Consider the following 26,874-nt stretch of genomic DNA (forward strand, 5'->3'; position numbering starts at 1 on the left):
AAACTAATGCTAAGGGTGTCTACTACATGCCTGAATTTTTATTTAAAGTGAAATATGTCATCGAAAGCCAAAAAAATATTTAAGCGACCCCTACTCCCAATTTGGATCGCCAGACCCCAATATTGACCATACCTACCCCGGATCTTTTCACCCTAGAGACCAAATTGAGCAAGTCATTGGTCTATACAAGGTGTCATTGTTACCGTAAAGGCCTTGACTAATTTTAACATGTGTTTTCCAACATAAATAAGTGCCTCATTAAGCGGGAAACACGAAAAACCATCATAAAAGCCAAGAAAACATTCATAAAGGCAAATATCAATTATAGTGAAAATCTTCCCCCAGCACCGCCCAGACATGCCATTGAGGAATAGTATAGCTCAAACTAATGTTAAGGGTGTTAACTACATGCCTGGATCTTTATTTATACTGAAATATGTGAACGTAAGCCAAAACAATATTTAATCGACCCCTACTCCCAATTTTGATAGCCAGACGCCAATATTGACCATACCTACCCCGGATCTTTTCACCCTAGAGACCAAACTGAGCATATCATTGGTCTATACAAGGTGTCATTTTTACCGTAAAGGCCTTGGCTTACTTTAACATATGTTTTCCAACTTACATAGGTGCCTCATTAAGGGGGAAACACGAAAAACCATCATAAAAGCCTAGACAATCAACATAAAGGCAAATATCACTTATAGTGAAAATCTTCCCCCAGCACTGCCCAGACATGCCATTGAGGTATATCATAGCTCAAACTAATGCTAAGTGTGTTTACTACATGCCTGGAACTTTATTTATACTGAAATATGTGAACGTAAGCCAACAAAATATTTAATCGACCCCTACTCCCAATTTGAATCGCCAGACGCCAATATTGAGCATACCTACCCCGGATCTTTTCACCCTAGAGACCAAACTGAGCATGTAATGGGTCTATACAAGGTGTCATTTTTACCGTAAAGGCCTTGGCTAACTTTAACATGTGTTTTCCATCATAAATAAGTGACTCGTTAGGCGGAAAATACGAAATACCATAAAAAAGCCAAGAAAACCAACATAAAGGCAAATATCAATTATAATGACAATCTTCCCCCAGCACCGCCCAGACATGCCATTGAGGTATATTATAGCTCAAACTAATGCTAAGGGTGTCTACTACATGCCTGAATTTTTATTTAAAGTGAAATATGTGAACGTAAGCCAAGACAATATTTTATCGGCCCCTACCCCCAATTTGGATAGCCAGACGCCAATATTGACCATACCTACCCCGGATCTTTTCACCCTAGAGACCAAACTGAGCATGTCATTGGTCTATACAAGGTGTCATTCTTACCGTAAAGGCATTGGCTAACTTTAACATGTGTTTTCCAACATAAATAGGGGCCTCATTAAGCGGGAAACACGAAAAACCATCATAAAAGCCAAGACAACCAACATAAAGGCAAATATCAATTATAGTGAAAATCTTCCCCCAGCACCGCCCATACATGCAATTGAGGTATATTATAGCTCAAACTAATGCTTAGGGTGTCTACTACATGCATGAATCTTTATTTACACTGAAAAATGTGAACCCATACCCCCCAATTTGGATAGCCAGACGCCAATATTGACCATACCTACCCCGGATCTTTTCACCCTAAAGACCAAACTGAGCATGTCATTGGTCTATACAAGGTGTTGTTTTTACCGTAAAGGCCTTGGCTAACTTTAACAAGTGTTTTCCAACATAAATAAGTGCCTCATTAGGCGGAAAACACGAAATACCATAAAAAAGCCAAGAAAACCAACGACCAAGATGGGTAAAGTGTTTTTACGTTTTTAATTGAGGTGCCAATTTGGGGTAGGGTGACCCTACCACTTCCCCTCTTTAATTTAAAAAAAATCCCTGTGGCAAAGGTTTTGTCCACATAAGGTACAACTGATAGGTTATTGCATAAGGTTGCATGAACCAAAAGACCCGGGTGGGTTAAGTTATGGAACGTTTTTCAATTGAGGTCCAAAGTTGGGGTAGGGTGTCCATAGCAACTCCCTTCTTTAATTCATTTAAAATTCCCGACGACAAAGGTTTTGTCCACGTTTGGTACAAAAGATAGGCAATTGCTTAATGTTATCTGGACTTTAAGACCCGGGTGGGTAAATTCAATGAACTTTTTTAATTGATGTCCAAAGGTGGGATAGGCTGATTTTTCCATTCACTTTTTTAATTCATACAAAACTCCCTACGGCTAAGCTTTTATCCACATTAGGTACAACTAATAGGCAATTGCATAAGGTTTCCTGGACCTAAAGACCCAGGTGAGTTAAGCTATGGAAATATTTTGATTGAGGTCCAAAGTTAAAAGAATACATGTCAGTTTTCCAAATCCCATGTACAGAATTAGGATAAATCATGGATATCTATATATTAATAGATAAAAAAAAAGAGGGACGAAATATACCAGACGGACAGTCAAACTGCCAACGAGGTTCACGTTTTGTTTTTCTTATTTTAATTGCTTCACGGGAATATAATATACGAAATTTTTATATTTAGAGAGCTTATATTTTTCTGCATTTTTTAAACTCGTCTATAAATAAAACTAACCTTTGAAGTACATTATCATAACATTAAAATAAATTGCAAAAAATACCAAGTAGTCCAAAATCAAGATATTTATAAATATCTTCGAAGTTGGGATTGAGGACTTTGTTTTCCTAAAACATATCTTTTTTGCAGTTTAGCAAGGTTCTTAAATTGAAGAAAATACAGTTCTAAAATTTATATTGTTGACTTAAAATAAGAATTGTATGTATAGTAAAAATAAATGTGGCGTTTGTTCTGTATAAACAACATACATATTCGATTCGTTAAGTTGTCACATATTTATACGCATAATTTCTACATGACGTAATAAAAATAAACAGCCTCACAATTTTGGGTTTTCCAGAATTTCCAGAATTTGACAAATCTGTGTGTTTTTTCAAAGTGAATAAACAAAGACACAACTTATGGAAATAGAGGTAAGATACAATTGAATTGTACAAACATATCAATTGTTTTAGTTTCATTTGAGTTTTAACTTATTTCCTGATATTTATTCGTTGACGTAATTTGAAAAGGTTTCATCGAAACTATTTTTACATTTCTCTCATGAACAGTTTCCGGTTAATTGAAAAGTATATATATTCACCAAAGTAGGCACGGGGTTTAAGTATGCATTTCCCTGCAAATATATTATATTTTTCTATGAAAAACTTATTTATTCTTAAAGGCTTTTACATTATCTTTCAGATGCACCAAAAATTAGCTCAATTGCGTTTATTTTAGTTAAACTTCGAAATTTGAAGACGTATATATGATGACGTATGCGCTTGCATCAAACTATAACTTACGTGTACGGTCTTTAATCATATATATCTCAATTAAACATGTATATCTTGCTTTTAACATTGGGTTGTCGGATTTTTCAGAATTAGTGCCGACCTGTTGAATAATTTGACTCCTTATCAATTTTACTATAACTACTTTAGTTTCTGAAATATAAGTCAAAAACTGCATGTTATCCTTATTTTCTATTTTAGCCGTCACGGTCACGTTTCTTGGCCACAAAAGAATCAAATTATATACCTTAAGCAAAATACCATAAGGACCAATATAACACGTTTACATCAAGAGCAAGTAAAAACAACTGAATCACGATCGAGTTTTCGGGCCTTTACTCACAGGCACTTGTTTCTGTCAATATGGGGTTTACTATCCATACCCGTACTAAAATTAAAAATCGAGTGATTTTTTAGTACGGGTATGGATAGTAAACCACATATTGACAGAAACAAGTGCCTGTGCTGAAATGTTATTGAATATAGATATATATATAGTAACAGTATCTATCCGTCACTCCAACTGCCCAAGGCGTTTTGAACGCAAATGCTGTGAAACTGTTTGACAAATATCTTTCAAACTTTTATGGTTTGTATGCCATCATATTTAAAAAAAAAAAAAACAGAAAAACACAGATGTGGTATGATTGCCAATTAGACAACTCTGCACAAAAGAACAAATGACACAGAAATTAACAAATCTTTATAGGTCACTGTAAAGCCTTCAACAATACGCAAAGCCCATGCCGCATTGTCGGCTTTGAAAGACTCCAAAATCACAAATATGAAACCAAACGACAAAACTACATGTATATTAATGTAAAAACAACTGAACGAAAAACAAATGTTTAACACAGCAATAAACGACAACTGAATTACAGGCTCCTAACTTGGTACAGACAAATATATACAAAATGTGGCGGGGTTAAACATGTTAGCGGAATCTCAACCCTATACTTAATTCGGACAGTGATGTAACAGCATAGCATATGAACGAACTATATGTCCATTCTCAATTTTATAAAATTGTGTTGAAAAAGGCTAAATACATATAAGAAAACACATGGACCTGACATGGTACTTGTACATTCCAACAACAAAAAGTACATATCTGAGAAGACTCGCAGTCAGTGACAGCTAGTTCAAAGCAAATAAAAAACAATCGTGCATCAAGACTAAATTATCAATCACATCCAATATACAATGGATGGATGCAGTGGAAAGACGTCATATAAACAGTTAGAGAAAACCATTACCTTGTTCAACGCCAAGATACATGCGTCGACAGATGGTAGATCCATTAAAGTGCATATGTATATAACAATAGTGTCTAGTCTGCTATTAATTTACGGTAGCAAAATCTATATTTATACCAATAACAAAATGTTGTGTCCTAAGTAAACGGATGCCCCATCTGCACTATCATTTCAATGTTAAGTGGACCGTGAAAATGGGGTATAATCTCTAATTTGGCATTAAGAAGATCATATCACAAGGAACATTAGTACTAAGTTTCAAGCTGATCATGAAAAACTTCTCGACCATAATCTTTAATCTACCTGGACCAACAATCTTTAACCTGAAGCGGGACGAACGAATGGACGGACGGACGAACAGACGGACTGACGCACAGACCAGAAAACATAATGGCATAAATGGGACATAAAACCAATATTCAAATACAGAGATGAAATGCTAACATTTAGAATAAGTTTATTTAAAGGGTCAATAAGCTTATAGCTATGGAAGAATAAAGTACAAGTTTTAAGTTATTTGTGGTAACGAAATCCCTAACTTAATAATTTACCACTAATACACATAAATTACGTTTGTTGAAATCTAAAACCTCACAACAGACACGAGCATAGTGGATGTTAAAAAGGTATTATCAAGAATTCATATTCATTAATTTTTATAAATTTAAAAATAACAGTTTGCAGTATTTGCAATATTCTTCGAATTATAAAGGGGTTTTCTTCCTCATGTGTATATTATAACCGTAGCCGTATTTTGGAATTGTTTACGCAATGCTCTTAGATTTTAAATTTATTTAGAATTCTATTTTTCTTTTATTTGAGTGCCAACTGTTTGTCTCTTATAGACGAAACGCGCCTCTGCTATGCAACGTTTTGTCTTGATATAATTTTTTTAGTCAACATTTCTGCGTTATCATGAATATCACTGATATAAATGTAAACATAGTCATATTTTTAAACTTACAGTTGGCGTAATTCTGAATTCTTGTAAATCCTAAAGATTTTTTTAACTCAAGCAAAACTATTTACCGTAGTCGTATTTTGGAAAAATCTGTGAAAAATTATTGACCCTCTTCTAATTTATACTTGATTTGGCTATTTAACTTTTTTTTTATTCGAGCATCACTGAGAGTCTTATGAAGATGTAACCCGCGTCTGGCATGCAAGATCTTAGGCCTAATACTTTTTTGAACAGGGATAAATGAAAAAAAATCAGACTTCTAGTACAAATGTATGTACACAATACATACTGCTTATAGTTGTAATTATTACATAGTTTACCTACCATCTTTAAATAAATTGGCATTTGTATGTTGTAGATAAAAAACACATCTGTGAACAGACTGTAACACTTAGTTATGTCCAGTAAAGAGGCTACTGCAGACAAAGAGTTTCACCGAAAAAGTTCTTGTCTACGTCAAATGAAAAATCTTACTGGTAAACAACCTTACAAATGTGATGAATGTTGTAAAGAATTTAGTAGCAAAGGCAATTATAATATACACAAGAAAATCCATACTGGTGAAAAACCTTACAAATGTGATATTTGTGGAAAAGGATTTGTCCAAAACAGTAACTGTAAAGTTCATTTGAGAAAACATACTGGCGAAACACCTTACAAATGTGATAAATGTGGAAAAGTATTTGGTCATAAAGGCAATTATAATATACACAAGAAAATCCATACTGGTGGAAAACCTTACAAATGTGATATTTGTGGAAAGGAATTTTGCCAAAAAAATAACTGTAAAGTTCACATGAGAACACATACTAGCGAAAAACCTTACAAATGTGATGTATGTGATAAGGAATTTGGTCAGAAAGGCAACTATAATGAACACATGAGAATTCATACTGGGGAAAAACATTTTAAATGTGTTTTTTGTGATCAAGAGTTTCACCGAGAAAGCACCTGTCGAATTCACATGAGAAAGCATACTGGTGAACAACCTTACAGATGTGATGTTTGTGGAAAACAGTTTCGCAGAAAAAGGAATTGTCTAACTCACATGAGAACACATACTGGCGAAAAACCTTACAAATGTGATATTTGTGAAAAAAAGTTTGGCAAAAAAGATAGTTGTCTAATTCACATGAGAACACATACTGGTGAAAAACCTTACAAATGTGATGAATGTGGTAAAGAATTTAGTGCCAAGAGCAACTATAATGTACACATGAAAAAACATACTGGCGAAAAACCTTACGCATGTTATATTTGTGGAAAAGAATTTGGCCAAAGCAGTTCTTGTCGTACACACATGATAACACATACTGGCGAAAAACCTTACAGATGTGATGTATGTGGTAAAGCATTTGGTCACAAAAGCAATCGTAATAAACACATGAAAATCCATACTTGGAAAGATAAGATGTGATATTTTGAAAAAGAGTTGGCAGAATCAGTAATTGTCTGAGACATACAAAAACACATACTGATAAAAGATGACCTAAAATGTGACGTATGGGTACAAGCTTTAGTTCCGACGGTTATTATCGTAAAGACATTATAACCCATACTTGTGATGAATAATTGCATGCACATTTACCTGTATCGGTAAATAATTTAGTGGAAAAAGTCACTTTTATAGGCACACGAGAATTCGTGAAATTTACAAAAGTGGTGTACATGTGTTGAGTGAAGGATTAAGTGACAATAGATACACGAGAAATCATGAACGTTATGATCTTTACAAGTGTGGTATGCAAAAATTCATACATGTGATGACCTTTATACAAGTATGTCCTTCCGATTACGTTCATATATATATAAGGCAGCAACCATTTGATTTTCTGGGGTTTTTTTTGGAAAAGTTTTTGGAGAAAAAAATAATTTGTTTTTGATTCTAAGAAAAAAAAATGTTTGTTTCACCCTCAGCTGCCACTATATGTAATGCTAAAATTGAAAGAAAAAAATTGTTTGCGACTTGTCGCGAAAAAAATAGATTGTTTTTCGCTGCAGGCGAAAAAAAAAATTTGTCCAGAAAAAAAAACATAGCCCCCCCCCCCCCCCCCCCCAGAAAATCAAATGGTTGCTGCCTAACACTTGTACTCAATTTTGGTAGGAGTATGTCCTTCGGATACATTCATTTAACACTGATACTAAGTTTTTGTAGGAGTATGTCCTTCCGATAATATTCATATAACACTAGTACGAAGTTTTTGTATGAAATGTCCTTCCGATAACGTTCATATTATATAACTCTGGTACTCAATTTTTGTGGGAATATGTTCTTCCGATACATTCATTTACTAAGTTTTTGTAGGAGTACGTCCTTCCGATAACGTTCATATAACACTGGTACTAAGTTTTTGTATTAGTATGTCCTTCCGATAACGTTATAAAAAGACTTGAACTTACTTATTCTTGGGCTAGACCCAAACAAAACGTACATATAGCACTTTTACTGCCTACTAGAGGTATATGGTAGTATCATATGTTTTTTTTTTAAATTATTTGATGCCGTGGGATTGGGATTTTTAGCTTTAATGTAAACCATGTCCGGTTTTTAACTTGTATTTACAGCAAAGATAGCCAGTTTTGTGTTCTGTAATATACTGTAACAGTTTAATTTTTCATGTCCGGTAGCATCGTTATTTCTCAAAACATCTTCCGAACAATATCTGGACGGTGTCGTGGGCATGTACAATTGCCAAACCACACATGAACGTTCTTTAGTCTTCGTAGATCTAATCCAACTTGAAGTCTTTTTGAGTCTACGACAAGCAGAACATGATATTTTATTATACCATTGAATATTGAAGCCATAGTCATGATGACGTCAAGATCGATTACTTGATTGGTGTTCCGTAAACGTAGCCGCAGAACAAAAACGCGAGAGCTACTTTTGAATATTTCTACAATTTTAAGTAGTTTTCCACTCACAAACACAATAATATTTTCAACATTTATTAAACTATTTTTTTTTTACTTTTATGTTGTTTTAAAATATCAATTTGACTTGAATTTGGGACCCCGCTAACATGTTTAACCCCGCCACATTCAAAATGTATGTGCCTGTCCCAAGTCAGAAGCCTGTAATTCAGTGGTTGTAGTAGTATATATTGTGTGGCAGCAGCAAATATTTTTGCCACGTTGACAAAAATTTGTTCCCGCTAGCAAAATTGTATAATATATTTGTTGAATAATATCAAAATATTGGATTTTAAAATTTGTAGAAATATAAAAGACTGTTTTGATTTTTTCACACGTTGCATTTTGCAGACGTCAAGAAAATTACATAATATAACTGTTGTATAATATTAAATGAAAATTTTGTTTTTTCACTTATAAAAGAATGTTTTGATTTATTTTCCATCGCATTTAACATATAGACAATTTAAATTGTTAATATTTTGGATAAAGAAGTTAAAAGTAAAACTGAAAAAATAGAAGATTAAATGACTTCGCGTTGAGAGAAGAAATTTTATAAAACTTTTAAGTTTCATTTGTAACAAAAATGAATAAGAATTGAAAATATATTAATTAACCCTAACCCTAGCGTATATTGTAAAAACTATTATTATTATTTATTAAAACAATCCATACTCAAACATTAATTAAACCTTATCCATCTACCACTCTTATCCCAACCATATATCACGGAATTAATTACCCCTAATTTATTCCCTAATTAGACTATTGTTTTTATTTCTCATCCGGGTATTTAATTCCTCAAAATATTTGCAAAATGTCACCCATCAACACCATGTTTATATTCATCATCATTTGTTTCACAATGTCAGCTGTTTCATGCTCGCATGAATTGAGAGATGTATGCACAGTGGAGGGGGATACTCTCCATTGCAGATGGACTGGAGCAGGGCTCTACAACACCAGAATCCGACTAGATGTAAAGAAAGTCGTATTCGAAAGATTTTTTGTTGCCGGACAATTGGACCTTGCAAATAATAGAGGCCTGCATTCAATTGAGATCAAACAAGGAAATTCTAAATGCAGCAATGTTTTAGCAGCACCAGAAACAATAACAATTGTTAATGGTATACATTGTGATGTAAGTATATAGGAAATTAGAAAAGAATAACAGAATAATAAGAGCTTTAAAGTAATCACGTAGTATTGTCTCTATATGTAAAGTGACTAGAAACAACCTAAACTATGAGCAGATCTTATATATTATTTATTAATTTTATTGTGTAAAACATTTCTTACATTATGTATATTTTTTTTTTACAGAATGGAGTCATAGCTTCTACAACAACAACAGCAGCAACAAGAGTAACACCAGGATCCACATTGTCAATCGGCACCACTGATAAACAACTGGTAAGCATTTATCTGATATTTTTTTAATTAAAACGTCCGTTTTGTTTTCTATTTTTATTAGGAAATACATGTACATGAACGAGTCAATTTGTATTCTCTATAGTATAGTGCTTAAAAACAAATTAAAATGTGAAGGATAAGATTTTTTAATATCAACATTTTCATGAAATACATGATTTTATTTCTTTATTTCAGAAGTCAACACCACATGCACAGGAGGAAGACAAGGGTCTAGATAATATTAAGATCATTCTTATAATGATTTTTGGTAAGTATCTAAATTTAATTTATTTATTTGATTGACAAACAATATAAAAATAAAATAAATAAATAAAATAAAAATATATACATGTTCTAATAAAAACACTTATTTATAAATAAGAAAAAGATGCGGTATGAGTGCCAATGTATTATAGATCAAAGTATGACCTTCAACACAGAGCAAAAGCTCACACCAAACAGTAAGCTATAAAGACAATTCAAACAGAAAAACCAATGGTCTAATCTATTTATATATATCAATATATTTTATAATTTTTAAAGTAAGTGACATATTCAAATTTATCTTTACAGCATCTCTAGCATGTGTTATGCTCTTGTCGCTGATGTTATTTTGCATCTGCAAAAAGAAGAGAACTGCAAAAACCAATTTCCGCCAACACCAATTCTCCTTCAATGTCGATGCAGATTCACTATCCGAAATAGAAATTGCAGATTTTGTTAATACACCAAAAAAAACTGTTTAAGTTAATATCTATCTCTGTATTTACTACTTTTTAATTTGTAGAATATATCCTCATCGCAATTTATGAAAGGCTTCAAGAAATTATAAATTATTTTTTTCCACCACGTGAAAATAACAGACGAGTAGCCCCAGCACAACAACAACCACCAAGAATATTGAGAAGATCAAACAGGATATCTATTCGGCCACAGAGACTAACCTATGATTAATTTTCTAAACTTTTAAATTTTATGAAATTTTTTAAATTTTTTTTCTAAATTTTATATTTTTTTTATTTTTTTTTTTCTAAATTTTATAATCTTTTTTCTAAATTTTATAAACTTATTTATACACTGTTATCTAAATTTTAATAATCACTGATGAGGATGTATTCTACAAATCTACTTATATTATGAAAAATTATATCACCAAAACTTTTCAATTTTCTTTCATTTGATTTATTTGGATTAGTTACACTTTATTTTAATTAAAGAAAAGATTTTGATTATACTCGCATTTCTCTACTCTCATTTTATTATATTGTAAATAGTAGTATACATGTAGTTTGTTTTTATAAATTCACCTTAGTTTATATGTTTCATGCTCATTCAAACCATAAATTTCATTATAAATCTATTCTTTTCATTAAATAATCTACTTTCTCTGGTATTAAAGTTCATTATTAATCTATTCCTTTCATTAAATTATTCTTTTTAGTTTTCCATTTACATATGTTTAGTTTTGTAATAGAAATAAATTAAATTAAAAAACAAATATGATTGGTATTATTGTATATATGTAAATAATATATATATGTATATAATGTTTGGAGAACTTTTTGTTTTTATGTTTACTTTATCATCATTTTCATCTTTGGAATTTTTTCATATGAGAATTTACAGCATCCAAATTTAATTACAACATATTATCGCATATTTTATCATATTGTGTTTGCTTAAACTTTTTTTCTTTTGTTTTTATTACTTTTTATAGTGCTATATGATTAAGTTAAACCTAGAGATAAATATATAAAAATTCTTGATTTGTAACCGCTGTCATGGTGCTTTCTATAACATGTTTTATGTGAAAAAAAATGGTGCATTACAAATGATGTAAGTTTTTTATAACCAAATTTCATTTGATAGTTCTCTTGTTTATATTATTTACAATTGTTATATAAATAGTGCAGAAAACTTGATTTGTTTTGAAACTTACTATGTTGTTTCATGGAATAAAGTATTTGTATTTGATATGTGTTAATAAATTAGACTTTTCTTAAACTTTTCCCACTGCATTGCTACCCCAATCAATGTGGATGATTACCAGTTGACACCATTTGTATATCATCTAGAAATTTGCAAACAAAAACTTTGCTTAATTAATTTTTATCTACTTTAAATTTATTAATTATAAAAGAAATATGGTTTAATTGCTGATGAGACAACTCTTCAAAGAGGTCAAACCACAAGCTTCAATCTCAAATCTTGTCAAGAAAATGAAATATTTACACAGGAAAAAAGAAGCTAGCTGAAAAAAAAGTCATGAACAAAACAAGATTCACCATTTACAATGATCCAAAGAAAAGAAAAGAGCATATCTAGAAATTTGCAAAACAAAAACTTTGCTTAAAACATTTTTATCAACTATTAATTATAAAAGATGGTAATCCACAAGCTTCAATCTCAAATCTTATCAAATGAAATATTTACACATGGGAAAAATTAGCTAGCTGCAAAAAAGTCATGAGCAAAACAATTAACTACGATCCAAAGAAAAGAAAAGAAAAAAGTAGCATGTAGGGGGAAAAATAGAGAGAGAGAGAAAAAGGAGATATGATCCACCATTGAAAATATGATCCAAAGAAAAGATGATCCAAAGAAAAGAAAAAAGTCGCTTATGTTCTAACGAAGGAAAAAATAGAGAGAGAGAAAAAGGAGATAGGATTCACCATTGAAACTATGATCCAAAGAAAAGAAAAAAGGTGTTTTAACGATGAAAAAAATTAGAGCGAGAGAGAGAGAGAAAAAAAAAGGAGATAGTAATGAGATGTAAAAATAATCGTCAAAATCCAACTCGATTTACCATTGAAAATATGATCCAAAGAAAAGAAAAGAAAATAGGTTTTGTTTTAATGAAGGAAAAATTATATATAGAGAGAAAAAATAGTAATGAGATGTAAAAAATAACCATCAAAATCCGGTTCGAACAAATCTATAATATATAATTGATCTTAAATAAAAACAATCAAAATTTATTGAGTAATGATCACTTTTCAAATTTGAAAGGTGATAAACACTTTATATTTAAACTGATGAACTAAGATTTAATGTAAACAGAAGGTGTATTATCCAAATACTGCCGCAATATTGGAGATCAATCTGACATGAAAAATCGCGATCGGGACAGATCTACACTGAAATTACATATGAATTAATAAAATGGTGTAACATGGATAATGGAAGGTTGGCGAGCCTTTAGGAGTAAATAAGTGTTGGAAACTATTATTCATAATTTAATGAAACGGAAGCTTTATTCCTTTATTAACGCGGTACACTCAATTCTATCATAAAGCGATAAAAATGATGAACCAGGTTGAGTACATGAGGGGATTTGGTGGAGAAGTAGAGCGGGCTGAGTTGAATTTTGGAAGAAAGAAGAACATTGCGGTTACACCGTACAAGGGATATGTTTATATCCACATAGGCAGTTTAACAAGTAGCAGAAGCATAACTCTTGGGACTGATGAGTTTAAAGAGCTATGCAATCTGAAGCCAGTTCTTTTAAAAGCTGAGGCAGAAATAAAAAAACAGGTTAGTGATTTCTAATATTTAGCAGTAAATATTTACATGAACATATAGCTAAATTATTATCGTTCAGCAGCAAATAGTTGAGCGTGATATATATTTTATTCTCTAAGAAATAGGAGCGATCTACAAAATTATTTTAAAGTAAGATATTGCGAGTGTTTAATAAAAGCACCAGCTGCAGATGTTTCACCTTATATGTTTTTTCGTAAATTTCACTACTGCTAGTAAGTACACATAATTTTCAAAGTTATTGAAAGCGAGTAAAAACTATATGATAAACGTTCTAATTATCCTTCAACAGCAAATAATTGAACATAAATATATACTTTATAGGTTTAATATACAACAAACGTTTTAGTTAAAAGTAAGTTATTGATAGAGAGTATTTACAAGCGGCTTGCGTTCAGCTGCAGATATTTCACTTGTTTCTGGGTTGATTTCACCACTGTTAGTATTAATTTTCAAAGTTATTGATAGCAAGTAAAAAATGTTTTGATAAACGTTCAGTTGCAGATATTTCAACATTTTTGTTTCTAGGTAAATTTCTCAACCGCTAATAAATACGAATTTCTTTCCCACAGCAAACGTTGATTTATATGATTTCTTACACGTTCAATTGTTTTTATTATATATTAATTTTTTTTAGCTGCAAAAACCTAGCAGGAAAAAGAAGGTTATAGTTGTTGAAGAGGAAGAAGAAGAAGAAGAAGAAGAAGAAGAAGAAGAAGAAGAAGAAGAAGTAGAAGAAGAAGAAGTAAAAAAAGTTACTTTGAAAAGAAAGGTAAAACAACTTTTGTTTTTTTTTTTCTATGTAAATCAAAATAAGTAGTTATAATTTTCAAGTTTATGAATTTAAAGTAATTATCCAATTAAATGTACCATAAAAAGAAAAAAAAAAAAAAAAAAAAAAAAAAAAATTGAAAACATTGAAATAACTTTAAAATTTTAAGATGATTTTCTATATTATGATATTCTTATTTTAGAGAAAGGTGATTGCTATCAGCGATAGCGATGAGGAGGCGGGAGTGTCAGAGTCGGACGTCAGAAAGGTGATTGTTGCAGCAGAATCTGGCCCGTTCAAGGGGCTAAAGAAGAAAAAGAAAACAGCTGGAGCTGGATTCATACTTTCTGAAGCAGTTGAAGATGGCGAGTGAAGATAACACCAGTAAGTGATCAAATTTTTATTCTGTTTCTAATATGTTCTTATATACAATAGTTAGGATAGAAATCATTTATAACTTAGCAACATTTTTCCAATCAAAGATTGATTTATCAATATGTGAAATACTCGCTTTAAGATAAAACCATTGCCTTTGATTTAAAGCGATCTCATTTCTAAGAGGATCATTTCTCAATAATACAAACAGTTCACTATTCAATATACATGTATTTACAAAAATATCTTCAGATAAAGCAAAAGTGTCCATTTTATTACAAAATAAATCGTTTCCGCTACTGTTTCGTTTAACATCATCAGATATGAATGGAGGATCATTTTCACTGTTTAATGGCCCATTTATTAATATAACTGCTAGAGTTATCGAACAGAATAACAATCCGACAATTTTCATCTTTGCACCAAGCCAGTGCAGTTGTGGAAACTGGTCACTGATTTCAGCTGTATCCATATTGATAAAATTGTAATCATGCTCATCTGTCATTTTAAGTGAATATTCTTCCACATTTGCACTACTCAATTCATCCTTTTCATTTATTTTAGAAATCTCCATTATGAAATCCAATTTCTTAATACAGGTGTCGCACTTTGTTCATTTGTTTTCATGCATGTATCTGTAGATTTATGATGTGAAAACTATTTTACTAGAGTTTATGTATCTTATTTATTTCTTTTAGCCAATCAGAACAGAAAAAGGACAATGGGAGAAGAAGTAGAAAAAAAGACACTGAGTGAAAAACGAAAGCGGTCAGCTCCACCTTCATTAAGAACTTTATCTGTTGCATGTATTTATAATAAATTAACAACAAAATGTGATATTCAAATGAGAGATTTTTTTTGTAAAATTCCCTCACCAATTTTAATTATTTTTATGGATTATGCAGACTTTCAATTTGTTTTAAATCCTGGATTTGCCGAATTAGATGTGTTTAATGCTGCCGAGGAAATTTTTGATCAAAGATATCAATTAAATAAAATGATAAGGGAATGCAGCCATTTCACATCTGAAGAGATATTCATTCATTTAAAGAACGTCCCAGGGTCTGTTTTAAATTCACTCGGACTTTCGTTCAATAGGGAGAACTTTTCCGATATTTTAAGGAAAATATTAAACATGCGATTTTCACGTGTTTAATTTACCAAAGAATATGTCTCATATATTTTAATCTAAAATTTAAGAAATTTATTTGTAATATTTTCATCGTGTTTGAAGGTCTTTTTCCCCATTGCACAATGTATTTCACTGGTGCGTTTGAAGGTGTAATTCCCCATTTTCATAATTGTGTTTAATTTACCAAAGAATATGTCTCTTATATTTTAATCTAAAATTTATTTGTAATATTTTCATCGTGTTTGAAGGTGTTATTCCCCATTGTCCAATGTATTTCACTGGTGTGTTTGAAGGTGTTATTCCCCATTTGAAGGTGTTATTCCCCATTGACATAATGTTTGAAGGTGTTATTCCCCATTGTTCTAATGTTTGAAGGTGCTATTCCCCATTGTTCTAATGTTCGAAGGTGTTATTTCACATTGTCCTATGTTTGAAGGTGTTATTCCCCATTGTCCTATTGCCTTAATGTTTGAAGGTGTTATTCCCCATTGTCCTATTGTCATTATGTTTGAAGTTTGTTTGAAGGTCCATTTGGGTTTTAAAGTTATGTATTTTCATTGGGGTTTTTAAGTTAAAGTCGCCATTTTACCATGCTACTCCCCATTGCCCTATGTATTTCACTTCCCCAGGTTGATAGCAAACGGATAAAACTTAAATATGTTGATATATTTTATTATAAAATCATATATTTATTTACATGAAATAAAATATTATATAATTATTGTACAGTGTGTTTTCTTTTTCTTGAATTTATTACGGATATGGATTTTTTTTTCAATTTACAATTGTATTAATGTTTTTCTTTTAATTTTCTATGAAAATATGCTAGCGAATGCACATTATCATCCAGCAAGTGTCTCTTGTCATCATATGGTGATAGTCCACTTTTCACAACCTTCACCATGTGAATCTGATGGTTGAAACTTCTCAAAGTGTACATATGCGAGAGTAGTGGAGAACAATTGAACAAGGTGTTTTTATATTGTTCGAATCTAACATTTCGGGTTTTAATACCCTTTGCTACTACAGTTTCCTTGTCGTCTGCGGTGATAAAACTATACATTTTTGCTCTTAGTCCGATATATTCCACCATTTGAATGGACTTGCATTCATCTTTGAATAAACCAATAATCGATTTCCTGTCTTTGGTGTAAAGAGGGTGATCAGCTGGATAATTTGAAAAGTCATATAGCTCACTGTTTAACGACATGTCTCTATATATGTCATCAGTTCTCACATGCATAATGAAACTGTCAGTATCTGTGTAACATAATGTTACATTCTCCTTGTATAGTTTTTTCATGTGGTTGTAGTAGTAATCAACCATGTGCGCCTTTGACAGATCGAGAATCATTTGTCCTAGGTAAATTGGTTTGTTGAAGAAAATTTTTGTTTTGGTTTGTAGCACGCCGCACAAGTGGTCGTTGAATATCTTAAAGCTTTTAAATGATGATTTTGCAGTAAGTTTTTGAAACTTATCCCACCTATGACAGAGAGAGAAGTTGATATGTTTCCGCAACGATTCCATTGATTTACCGAAAATAGCATTGTTGCCATTTTTAAAAAGTTTTTGCTCGAAATTGCTAGTAGCCTTTTTCCTCATTTCGGTATTGAAGTCAATATACTGTTTCAACCATGGACGCTGTTCAAATGAAACTATATTGTGAATCTTCTTCAAAACCAAACCTAGTTTGAGGTATAACTTTAGATTCACATAGTGCAAGATGTAATGCTTTTTATCTTTCAAAGTAGCTAGCAATTTGGTGCTCGGTTGGTATTCTTTCCCATCATCATTTGCTTGCTCATACAGATGACGTGAATGAGGTGAAAGCATTTCATTTGTTATCACTCCTTTTTCAACTGCAAGAGGAAAATCATTGTGAAGATCGTGTAAGTTATCTGGGTAATCCAAATCGCATTCAATGACATATCCGATGTCAGCGTTATTGGATACATTTAAGACATTGAAATCGTTTATTTCCTCTTCTGACAACCACTGGAATTTCCCCACAGCTAATGGCATGCTCATGCTTAAACCGTATAAATTGTTCGCATCTACATACATCAAGTATGAAGTTGGTAAAGCTGGATCATAATTGCTCAAGTAGGGATTGTTTGCTTTTGCATGTCTGCAGCTCACCATTGTTAAACCTCCTCGTATACTCTGCTCAAAGAAGAGCCACATTGTAGGATCTGTCAATAGCTCAAGTCTCACACCAGTCATTTTCAATGCAGATTGCCAGGAAAGCCCTGGAAGAGTGTAATAATTTGCAGGGTCGAGGGAATAGTTCGTTATCCACTTCTTCCTGAAAGTTTCAAATACATCAGCTAATAATAGAACGTCAGTTTTTAGATAAAGATCGTGATATTCGCCTATATTCTTAATATTCATTTGATTCCATACCCGTTGCGCATGTTCATACTCGGTTTGACTAATTGTTTTCTCTGATAAATTGCTGTAGAATTTGTCTATAGAGGGTAATTCAGTTTCATTGAACCTTGCTGCATTGTCAATGTATTCGTAAGGATATGTTCCTTTTTTCAACAAAAGAGCAATCCGCTTATCATCATCAAATTCTTTTGTAAAATGTTTAAATGTTTCTTTCGGATTCTCCTTAGACATTGACGATACCAATTCCTCTAGTGAACAATTCAAAAACTGGTATGAATCGATAAAGCGCAGATTGGATAGGTTGAAACTGATGTACTTTTCTGCATTCGTGGCTATGCAGCCAATTTCTTCACTCTTGAAAATACCTATCGAGGAACAGATTAAATGTGCATCAAACTGTTTCAGGTTATGAAATATAACTGGCACGAATGTGTGTTCTTTAAAATTAAGATTGCAATCTCTGCATGAAGCGCCACGAAATTTACCTGAAACATGTGCATGGTCTCGAACGCGGATAGTGGAATCTGTAAATTCTTCCATGCAAATGTGGCAATGTGTACTTGATTGAAAATCTTCCTCATCTTCAACAGTCATGCACAAGGGTTCAGGATTGTTCAAAATAGCCTTTATACGTTTATTTTCGTCAAGAAGACTATGAAGGAAGTGTTCACTAACATTTTCACCTCTATATATTTTAGGTGGTTGAGTGTATCTGTCATCGATGCAAACAACTTGATAACCGTACCCGCATGGTATCAACTTTGTTAATTTCGTTGTGCTGGTTCGATTATCTTCTGACTCTTCAGTAACCATAGGTTCGCAAAATGTTTCCATGTCAGCATAAATAACAAATGATGTTTGTAACTGTTTGGCGTGATCTTGAAATGTTAGTATATCGTCTACCCCCTTGGTGGGATATGTCACATGTTGAGCTTCAAATTTTGAGCAGTATTTTATATGTTTCTCTAAAGTATGTTCACTGGTGAAACCTGATAAACAGAATCTGCAATACTTATGACTGCGTCCCAAGCATTTTGTTCGATATAAAAGTCTATTGAGATCTGTAATCAAACACCAGTGACTTTTATTCCCACTTTTCAAATACAATAAGTCAACTTCATGATGAGCTTCTCTTAGACCTGTTACATGGAGGGGGAAAAATTCACCCTCTTCAAATCCTAACACCATTACTGAAATGTTATTCTGCCTTTCAAATTTACTCACAAATGATGGTGCAACGGGCAATTGTATACCTTCCATGTTCAATTCATGTTCATATGGGATGTAGTGATGCACTTTAGAAGGGTCACCTGAACACGTAGGATGTATGGATGCTATAATAGCATATACAAAACATTTTTCATCTAAGTTTCTTATGTTGAGTAACGCTCTGGTTGCAGCAAGAGTTCTTGGTAGGGGTATATACGATCCACCGCCTAAAGGTTTATATTTAGCTGTATTAATCTCAATGTGTTTAATATGATCTAATGACCAACCGCTCCCATTTCGTATATACTCATCAAAACTTTTGAATATTTTTTGATATGTCACATTAATATCATGTTCATCATCTATATTTGCTCTATCAACTAGATTCGATGTCTTCGAGATAAAATGTGCATTATTCTTTAAATCATTACCACCTTCACCTCCATTCGGCTTGATCATTTGCACAAGACAATTCATATACCACTTAATATGACCGAGTTCATCACACATCTCTTGTAAATGAGTTTTTACCTCATGCTTAATTCCAGATAAAAATGCTAGAAGATCATACTTTTCCCCATTATCCTCATTCGGATAAATGAAACGAGCTCGTGCTATTCCCAAGAGAGCAGACTTATCCACACTTTTATGTTTGATTGTAGTATGTGAATTTGAATCAGTGTTTCCTGAACCAGTCTGATAAGTTGTATGATCGATGTTGCTATGTTTAAACAAATTTTCCGCTGAATCAAAATGTCTATCACATTGTCGACATGGAAATGTACAACTGTTTCTCTGGTGTCTCTTCAGTTTGGAAGGGTGATCAAACAGAAGTTTACAATAATAACATGAATAGACCTTAACCGTAAGATTTGATCTGTTGTCATTATCAACACTCAATCGATCATTTAACTCTCGCAACTGCTGTTGATATTGAGGGTTACTGTCAGGATAAAGACGCAATAAATCCTCGCAGAAATGATCATCAGCCATGACAATTGTGATATCAATAGCACTTTCAACGTTTTATATATACTACGCGATCGTGGACTAGAACTAATAGGCGAACATATGTTATCTAAATATTTATTTTATTAATTAAATTTAAAGGTACACAGTGTAAATATACAAATAGACAATATATTATATACATATATAAATATAGACAAATTTAAAGAAAAATACAAGTGATTGATTGAAGTCTCCAATAGTTTTAAATAATCCACTTCTTCATTACAAATGAAATGATAACCATTTACTCTTTAATCTTTTGCGATTTTGCGATTTTTCCACATTTCTTAAGAATTTTTCAGGAGACATCTTGATAGCTTTACCCTCTGCTGCACCATCATATTCATCAACATCCATCCTATTTTCCTCTTGATTGTCTGATTTTGATCGATCTACAGTTTCTTTTAAATTTTTCAATTCTGTTTTTTGCAAAACCTGACCACTACCATGTTGTTTGGTTACATCTTCTTCTAGGTTTATTTCTGTTTTTATACTGTCACTATCTTTACCATCATATTCCTTTTCTTTTTCTTTCACATTAACAATTTCACATTGGTTGGACATATTCATCAATCTTTCATATTTCTCCTTGGGTAATAGTATTAACTCCCGAGTCATAGTATTTGAAAAAAGATGATATCAATGTTGGAATAATAACAATTATCTTCAGTAAACGTTTTCTCCTCAACTGAGGTGTTATATTATTAACTACCACAGCACGAATGAACTTTGCAAAAGTTGAAAGATTCCTTTTAACCCTCTCAGACAATGGTATGACGCTTTTTAGACAGTTGAATACTATTTCTACTAATAGTTGTAATTGTCTGTGGTCCGTGCTTTTTATGATTTGAGCAGATTGTTCAGGTGTAGTGTTCGCCAATAATTTAAGGAAGCTTCTACTTGATTCTTTTAAAATCATTTTGGTTGATAAACAATCGTGTCCTCCCCCGGAAAAGGATTTGCGCGCAACTGATATTCAGGGTTTGAACCTGGTGCTATATCCACTATCAAGCAATTGTATGGTCTGCTAATTGCACGTTGGTAAACGTCCATGAAAAAGCGAACTTGACCTGGAAACATTTGTCGAGCTAAAGATTGTATTTGCAGTGAATCTCTACCATTTTTGAAAAGAAAAAAGACGTGAGAATTCAAACTGATTGATCGCATAACCTTCCCCTTCTGATATAAATTTTGTAGTATAAAAATAATTGATGTTAAGGTGTGATGACTTAAAACGCAATAAATCTTCTGCATCAGTTTACAGTCCACTACTTCATCCATTTTATCATCAATGATCCATAATGTGTGTATATCCTTATCAACAAGAAAATCACTTTCATCAGGCAGTTCCAGTTGAAATGAAATGTTGGAGACAGTTTTTTTCAATTCATCGAAGACATCTTGCCATATGCTGTAACAGTAGTATATCTTCTGAGGTGGTATTGTAAACATTTCCTGAGCGTTCTCTAATAATCTTTTAATGTATGTAGTTTTTCCTGAACCCGTTGGACCGACACATATTGAAGTCATGGGTGTTTGAAATTTCACCAAACTCATGATGATCACCTCTTGCTCGAATGATGATTGTTACCATGTGTCTCATCATTTTAAACACTTTTTCATATGCAGTGTGAATAGGTTTTACCAATCACATTGAAAACAAAGATGTCGTTTGCTTGATGATTATCACTGAAAAAATCGTGAATGTTAGTTAGATCATACTCTCTACATAAGAGTGATAAGATGAAAATGCAATATTGACCGCATACTGATGAATTCTCACTCTGTAATCGTTTTTGATTTATTTCCAGAGATATCGCATTGTGTTCAAAGAATTTTAAGAAGTGACGTGAATAATAATCGGGAGAGTGTGCGAAGCTGTCGAAAAATATCCCTCTTCGTTCCTCATTTATGAAAAAGGCGATCCAGTGTGCACCATTCTCAAAATGATTTTCAGTGTTACAAATAAATCCCATGGGTCGATTTCTCACTATCTTAGGTATCTGATCTGCTGCAAATATACCAACAATTTTATCCTTCATTAGTTCATCACAATTAATCATACACTCCAATTGCATAGTGTTCATTCTTGAATTATGATGTCTCGAGTTTGAGTTATTTCAAAATATCCACTAAATTCACTATAAATGATTATAGTTGTTGGTTCAGTGAGGGGAGAATCAAATGTGCATTCCAAATTGACACGTTCATTCCTTTTCAATGTTAAATAATCTAAACCTTCAAAAATTGGTTCCAGTTGAAAGGCATACAAGGCATATCCTTCAGAAAAACTGTCTCTGTTTAATCCATTACCACAGTCTTGCAGAGTTTTCCCAGCAACCTCAAATAGATTGCGAAATGCAACAATGGATGATTCTCCACTTGACGAGTCAAATTTTACTCTGACAGGATTCCCGGAAACTGGCACTCCCTCAACTTTAAGATTTATTTCACTTAGGTGGCAATGTTTGAATGTCCACGGACATAGTGAGTAGTCACCTGCTATGTTTTGACTCCCCGTAAAGGCTATCAATACCTTATTGGGTCTATTATTCTGGAATATGTTGTTGAAGTTAAAACTTATTTGACCAGCTGGAAGTGAAATTGTGCGAACATCATTTTGCACAATGGGATATTTAGCGTTTACTGTCCTGAGTATAGAATCGTGGCCATATACAATGCCGGGGTGAACGTGGATCTTTGCTATTGATAGATACATATCTTCAATCTCAAGGTAATAATCAGCATCTTCATCAACCGACATTAGATAAAATTCTGGTCTCGATCTGTAGAATTTCACAGTAACTCCTACTTGATTTAATATGTAACGATTCATTGAAAACAGGGGATGGAAAATGTTTCCTTCAAGATCAACAGTTTTACCATTTTTTATGTATGCTGTTCTTCTGTAGAGCCCAAGATTTGATCCTGTGTTACAATCTGCATCATCCAATGTTCCTTGATGATCGTCTATCCATAATTGACTTGAGAGCTGCGATTCTTTAGCTTCTTTCCCATATTTCAATAAAGTTTGCATATAAGCTTTGTAAGGGTAAAATCCTGTTGAAGATGTGACAATTTTATTTTGAATTAAAACATCTATTTGATTAAATAATGCATGCAAAACATAGTTCACAGGCCCGCAATTAACGTCACTGCTATCTGCTATGGTTCCATCTCCTCTTTTAAGTCTTAGACGTACATGCATTGTTGATTTACTTAAGTCTAGATACTCTGTTCCACCAGATATGTGAAACTCTATTGGCGATGTCTTTGTAAAAGTTGCAGCTGGTCGAATATGTTCATATGTGATTCTTGTGACTGCAGTTTGATGACCTGGTAGATTGAATAAAGACAACTGACTTGGTTGCAGCTCATGAAATGTTTCAGGATTTATTTTAGCCATTTTGAATTTTACTGGAAAATATCCTTTTCAATTAGCTGATTCTTTAATCTTTTTTTCACACTCTGTACACTTCCTTTCTTACTGTTTGTTTTATTTTTCCTTCCTCCTTTCTTTGTCTTTTTCGTTTTCTTCTGCTCCCCTCTATGGCTTTTTCTATTACTGTTTTGTAACTTCCCACGTTTGCGTTTTATCTTTTTCACAGCTCGACTAATTTCCGACTTAGCATTTTCCACCTGCTGCTGTGCATGTGTTACAAGTTTAATGGGTGATTGCGCATGTGGTTTACTTTGTGGTAATGTGATTGGTTCCATGAAGCTAGCTGCTGAATTAGTGAGGGAACCACCACTCTGGATAGTTCTTCTGTATGAATTATTAAGATATGAATTGTGATGTTTGTCATTCGCTAGATTTTCATAGTACATTATCCATGTCCTAGGGTCTAGCACATATTGAGAATTGTTCAATTCCATGATTATCATGCAAAGTATGGATACGACCTGAAGTGCAGTGTAATCGACACTGGATTTTTTAAAAATGATGCATGACTCCCTTGCATGTCAGTAATAAAGAATTCAATGTCTCTTATTTCACTTTTCACCACTGGAATGTATGCAAGTTGATCAAAGTGGTAGTATTCAGTTTGAGAGCAGCAACATATTCGCTTCAATAAGGGTTGTTTGTTACCATCGACTATTACATCACCGCATATGTTTGCATATATATATAGATCATTATTTGATGATAATTTAATATCAACTAATGCGACTTTCCATTTTGATTTCATCACTATTGGCGTCTGAAGATATGTACGGAATTTGTGTGGTCTGTTATGTGGGTAAATGTCTAAATTTTTGTTACTGTTAATGACCATGTAAAAGCTCATTTTAAAAGTCAACAATATCTCTCTCAGGAATCCACTGACAAAAACGTTTATCCCAATCCTGGAATTTTACATAACCCTCACGTTGACCATTCCGCCTTCGCCATTTAAGCACTTTCTCAACAAACCACAATGCGTCAGCCTCCTTTTTCACACGCTGCAACTCTGTATAATTGAAATTGCCTACAACTTCCTTGTCCAAAAAATCTTGTACTTTATAAAAGATTTTCCCATGTATTAGAAATCGTCTATATATTTTAAATATTTCGGAGGTCCACTGTTGCTGATAAGCTCTTTGAAACGGTTTCTTCAAATGGCTCAGTCTTACCATGTCATTGATTTTAAAATGAAACTGTTTCCCTCTTTTACGTTGTACTTTTAATGTTTCTTTCTTTTCTCTGATTCGTTTTTCTTTGGGTGGAGTTTTAATATACATATATGCCCACAAATCATATTTGTTTTTCTCATTCACATCTTTTGGAGCTGTATTATTTAAACTTTTATGTGGCGTTGCATTATAACTTGCTACCAAATTTTGTAGAACATTGAGATAGCTATAAGTTCTATGCTTTGTAAAATATCGGAACATCATCCTCCGAAATGTCAAATTGACCCTCTCTGCTATTGACGCTTTACTACTGTCGGAATTTAAATAGACATGATGGTAAATGTCATATTTTTTAAACACACGTTTCAAATCTTTGTTTTTGAATTCAGTTCCCGCATCTGTGGAAACCTTCAAAGGGATTTTACCATGTTTGAAGATTTTTTCAAATGCATCAGCTACTGTCTTCCCAAACTTGTTTTTTAATGGATAAATCCATAAAAACCGTGTGAAAATATCGATAACAACCAACAGGAAACGTGTCTTATTGTTATATTTCTGTATGTTGGATACATCCATAAGGTCAGCATCGTATTGCTCATACGGTTCCGATACAATTATTTTCACTCTTTTAATTCTACGTTTTACAGGTTTTTGTAAATTGTAGTCGTCTATTTTTTCCATCCATTTCCTGATCTTGTATACGCTTGGTACATTTCCATCTCTTGATGTCTTCAACGTTTGATAAATTTTTTCAGCACTTAGGTATGCTCCCCCATTTGCTGTATTGTAATATACATTCCTAAGTTTTTCATCTAAATCATCATTTTCCATTGTTAAAAATAGGTTCCAAATCTATCATTTTTTCAACTTTATCTATTATGCGAGATGCTCTGTGCGGTGTTTTCAATATAGTATTTTTCCAATCTGTTGATTGTAAAAATGTAAGTTGATAGTAGACTCTCACATTATCTGGAATATTTGATTGTCTGACTAAATTAACAAAATCGGTGTACACTTTATCTGTTTCTACTTGATAAAAAAAATCCCATGCATTTCCTCCACTTATGTGTTCCACTTGATTTTCCTTCTTCAGAATGTCAAAAACTGACTTTGCATATATTATATCGAATATGTTATCAAGTCTGGCTATATTTTCACATGATTCTATCTCATCCATGTTTTATTAATAATAATAATAATTTATAATGTATGATATTTTTGTTTGGGTTAGGGTTAGGGTTAGGGTTAGGGTTAGGGTTAGGGTTAATTATTATATTTACCAATTAAACTTTTATCAAATTAAAGCTCTCAAATTGTTTTAAATGTTCCTTTTACTACTTCCATATCCAGCATATCAACAATTTAAATGATTGGTAATGCGTTAAATTGTTTAATGAAATGAAAATTTTTTTTAAATGTTCAATTTACTTTTACTACTTCCATATCCAGCATATCAACAATGTTAAATTGATTGGTAATGCATTAAAATTGTTTAATGCAGTGAAAAAAAAAATAAAAACATTCTTTTATATTTTACAAATTAAAAATCAATATTTTGATATTATCCAACAAATATATTATGCAATTTTTGCTGACGGGGGCAAAATTTTTGTCAACGTGGCAAAAATATTTGCTGCTGCCACACAATATATACTACTGGTTGTCGTTTGTTTATGTGTTACATTTTTGTTTTTCGTTCAATTTTTGTGCATAAAGAAGGCCGTTAGTTTTCTTGTTTGAATTGTTTTACATTGTCATTTCGGGGCCTTTTATAACTGACTATGCGGTATGGGCTTTGCTCATTGTTGAAGGCCGTACGATGACCTATAGTTGATAATTTCTGTGTTATTTTGGTCTCTTATGCAGAGTTGTCTCATTGACAATCATACCACATCTTCTTTTTTATAT

At 32.5% G+C, this 26,874-nt stretch overlaps 6 protein-coding genes across 7 annotated transcripts; 3 read left to right on the forward strand and 3 right to left on the reverse strand.

Annotated features, from left to right (window-relative positions):
• Positions 1–2,913: 2,913 nt before the first annotated feature.
• LOC139502320 (zinc finger protein 227-like) lies at positions 2,914–7,631 on the forward strand. Its single transcript, XM_071291759.1, has 2 exons — positions 2,914–3,018; positions 5,954–7,631. The coding sequence occupies exon 2, from the start codon at positions 5,993–5,995 to the stop codon at positions 7,010–7,012; it is 1,020 nt and encodes a 339-aa protein (XP_071147860.1). The 5' UTR covers positions 2,914–3,018; positions 5,954–5,992; the 3' UTR covers positions 7,013–7,631.
• A 1,072-nt stretch (positions 7,632–8,703) lies between these two features.
• LOC139502325 (uncharacterized) lies at positions 8,704–11,895 on the forward strand. 2 transcript variants are annotated; one of them, XM_071291771.1, is made up of 4 exons: positions 8,704–9,649; positions 9,832–9,921; positions 10,117–10,189; positions 10,709–11,895. In XM_071291771.1, the coding sequence occupies exons 1-4, from the start codon at positions 9,326–9,328 to the stop codon at positions 10,873–10,875; spliced, it is 654 nt and encodes a 217-aa protein (XP_071147872.1). In that variant the 5' UTR covers positions 8,704–9,325; the 3' UTR covers positions 10,876–11,895. The 2 variants fall into 2 exon arrangements, with proteins under 2 accessions (XP_071147872.1, XP_071147871.1); XM_071291770.1 differs by having other exon boundaries at positions 10,495–10,848.
• A 119-nt stretch (positions 11,896–12,014) lies between these two features.
• On the forward strand, positions 12,015–15,453 carry LOC139502326 (ABC transporter F family member 4-like). Its single transcript, XM_071291773.1, has 4 exons — positions 12,015–13,455; positions 14,099–14,233; positions 14,436–14,617; positions 15,307–15,453. The coding sequence occupies exons 1-3, from the start codon at positions 13,225–13,227 to the stop codon at positions 14,604–14,606; spliced, it is 537 nt and encodes a 178-aa protein (XP_071147874.1). The 5' UTR covers positions 12,015–13,224; the 3' UTR covers positions 14,607–14,617; positions 15,307–15,453.
• A 1,077-nt stretch (positions 15,454–16,530) lies between these two features.
• LOC139501948 (uncharacterized) lies at positions 16,531–20,334 on the reverse strand. Its single transcript, XM_071291254.1, has one exon. It carries the CDS (start codon positions 20,332–20,334, stop codon positions 16,531–16,533), a length of 3,804 nt encoding a protein of 1,267 aa, XP_071147355.1.
• Positions 20,335–22,435: 2,101 nt separating this feature from the next.
• LOC139501952 (uncharacterized protein F54H12.2-like) lies at positions 22,436–23,758 on the reverse strand. The gene has a single exon (XM_071291263.1). It carries the CDS (start codon positions 23,756–23,758, stop codon positions 22,436–22,438), a length of 1,323 nt encoding a protein of 440 aa, XP_071147364.1.
• An 884-nt stretch (positions 23,759–24,642) lies between these two features.
• Positions 24,643–25,797, reverse strand: LOC139501953 (uncharacterized). Its single transcript, XM_071291264.1, has one exon. It carries the CDS (start codon positions 25,795–25,797, stop codon positions 24,643–24,645), a length of 1,155 nt encoding a protein of 384 aa, XP_071147365.1.
• Between the last annotated feature and the right edge of the window lie 1,077 nt (positions 25,798–26,874).

The sequence above is a fragment of the Mytilus edulis genome, chromosome 13 (assembly GCF_963676685.1).
Source record: "Mytilus edulis chromosome 13, xbMytEdul2.2, whole genome shotgun sequence".
In the NCBI taxonomy this organism is placed as follows: domain Eukaryota; kingdom Metazoa; phylum Mollusca; class Bivalvia; order Mytilida; family Mytilidae; genus Mytilus; species Mytilus edulis.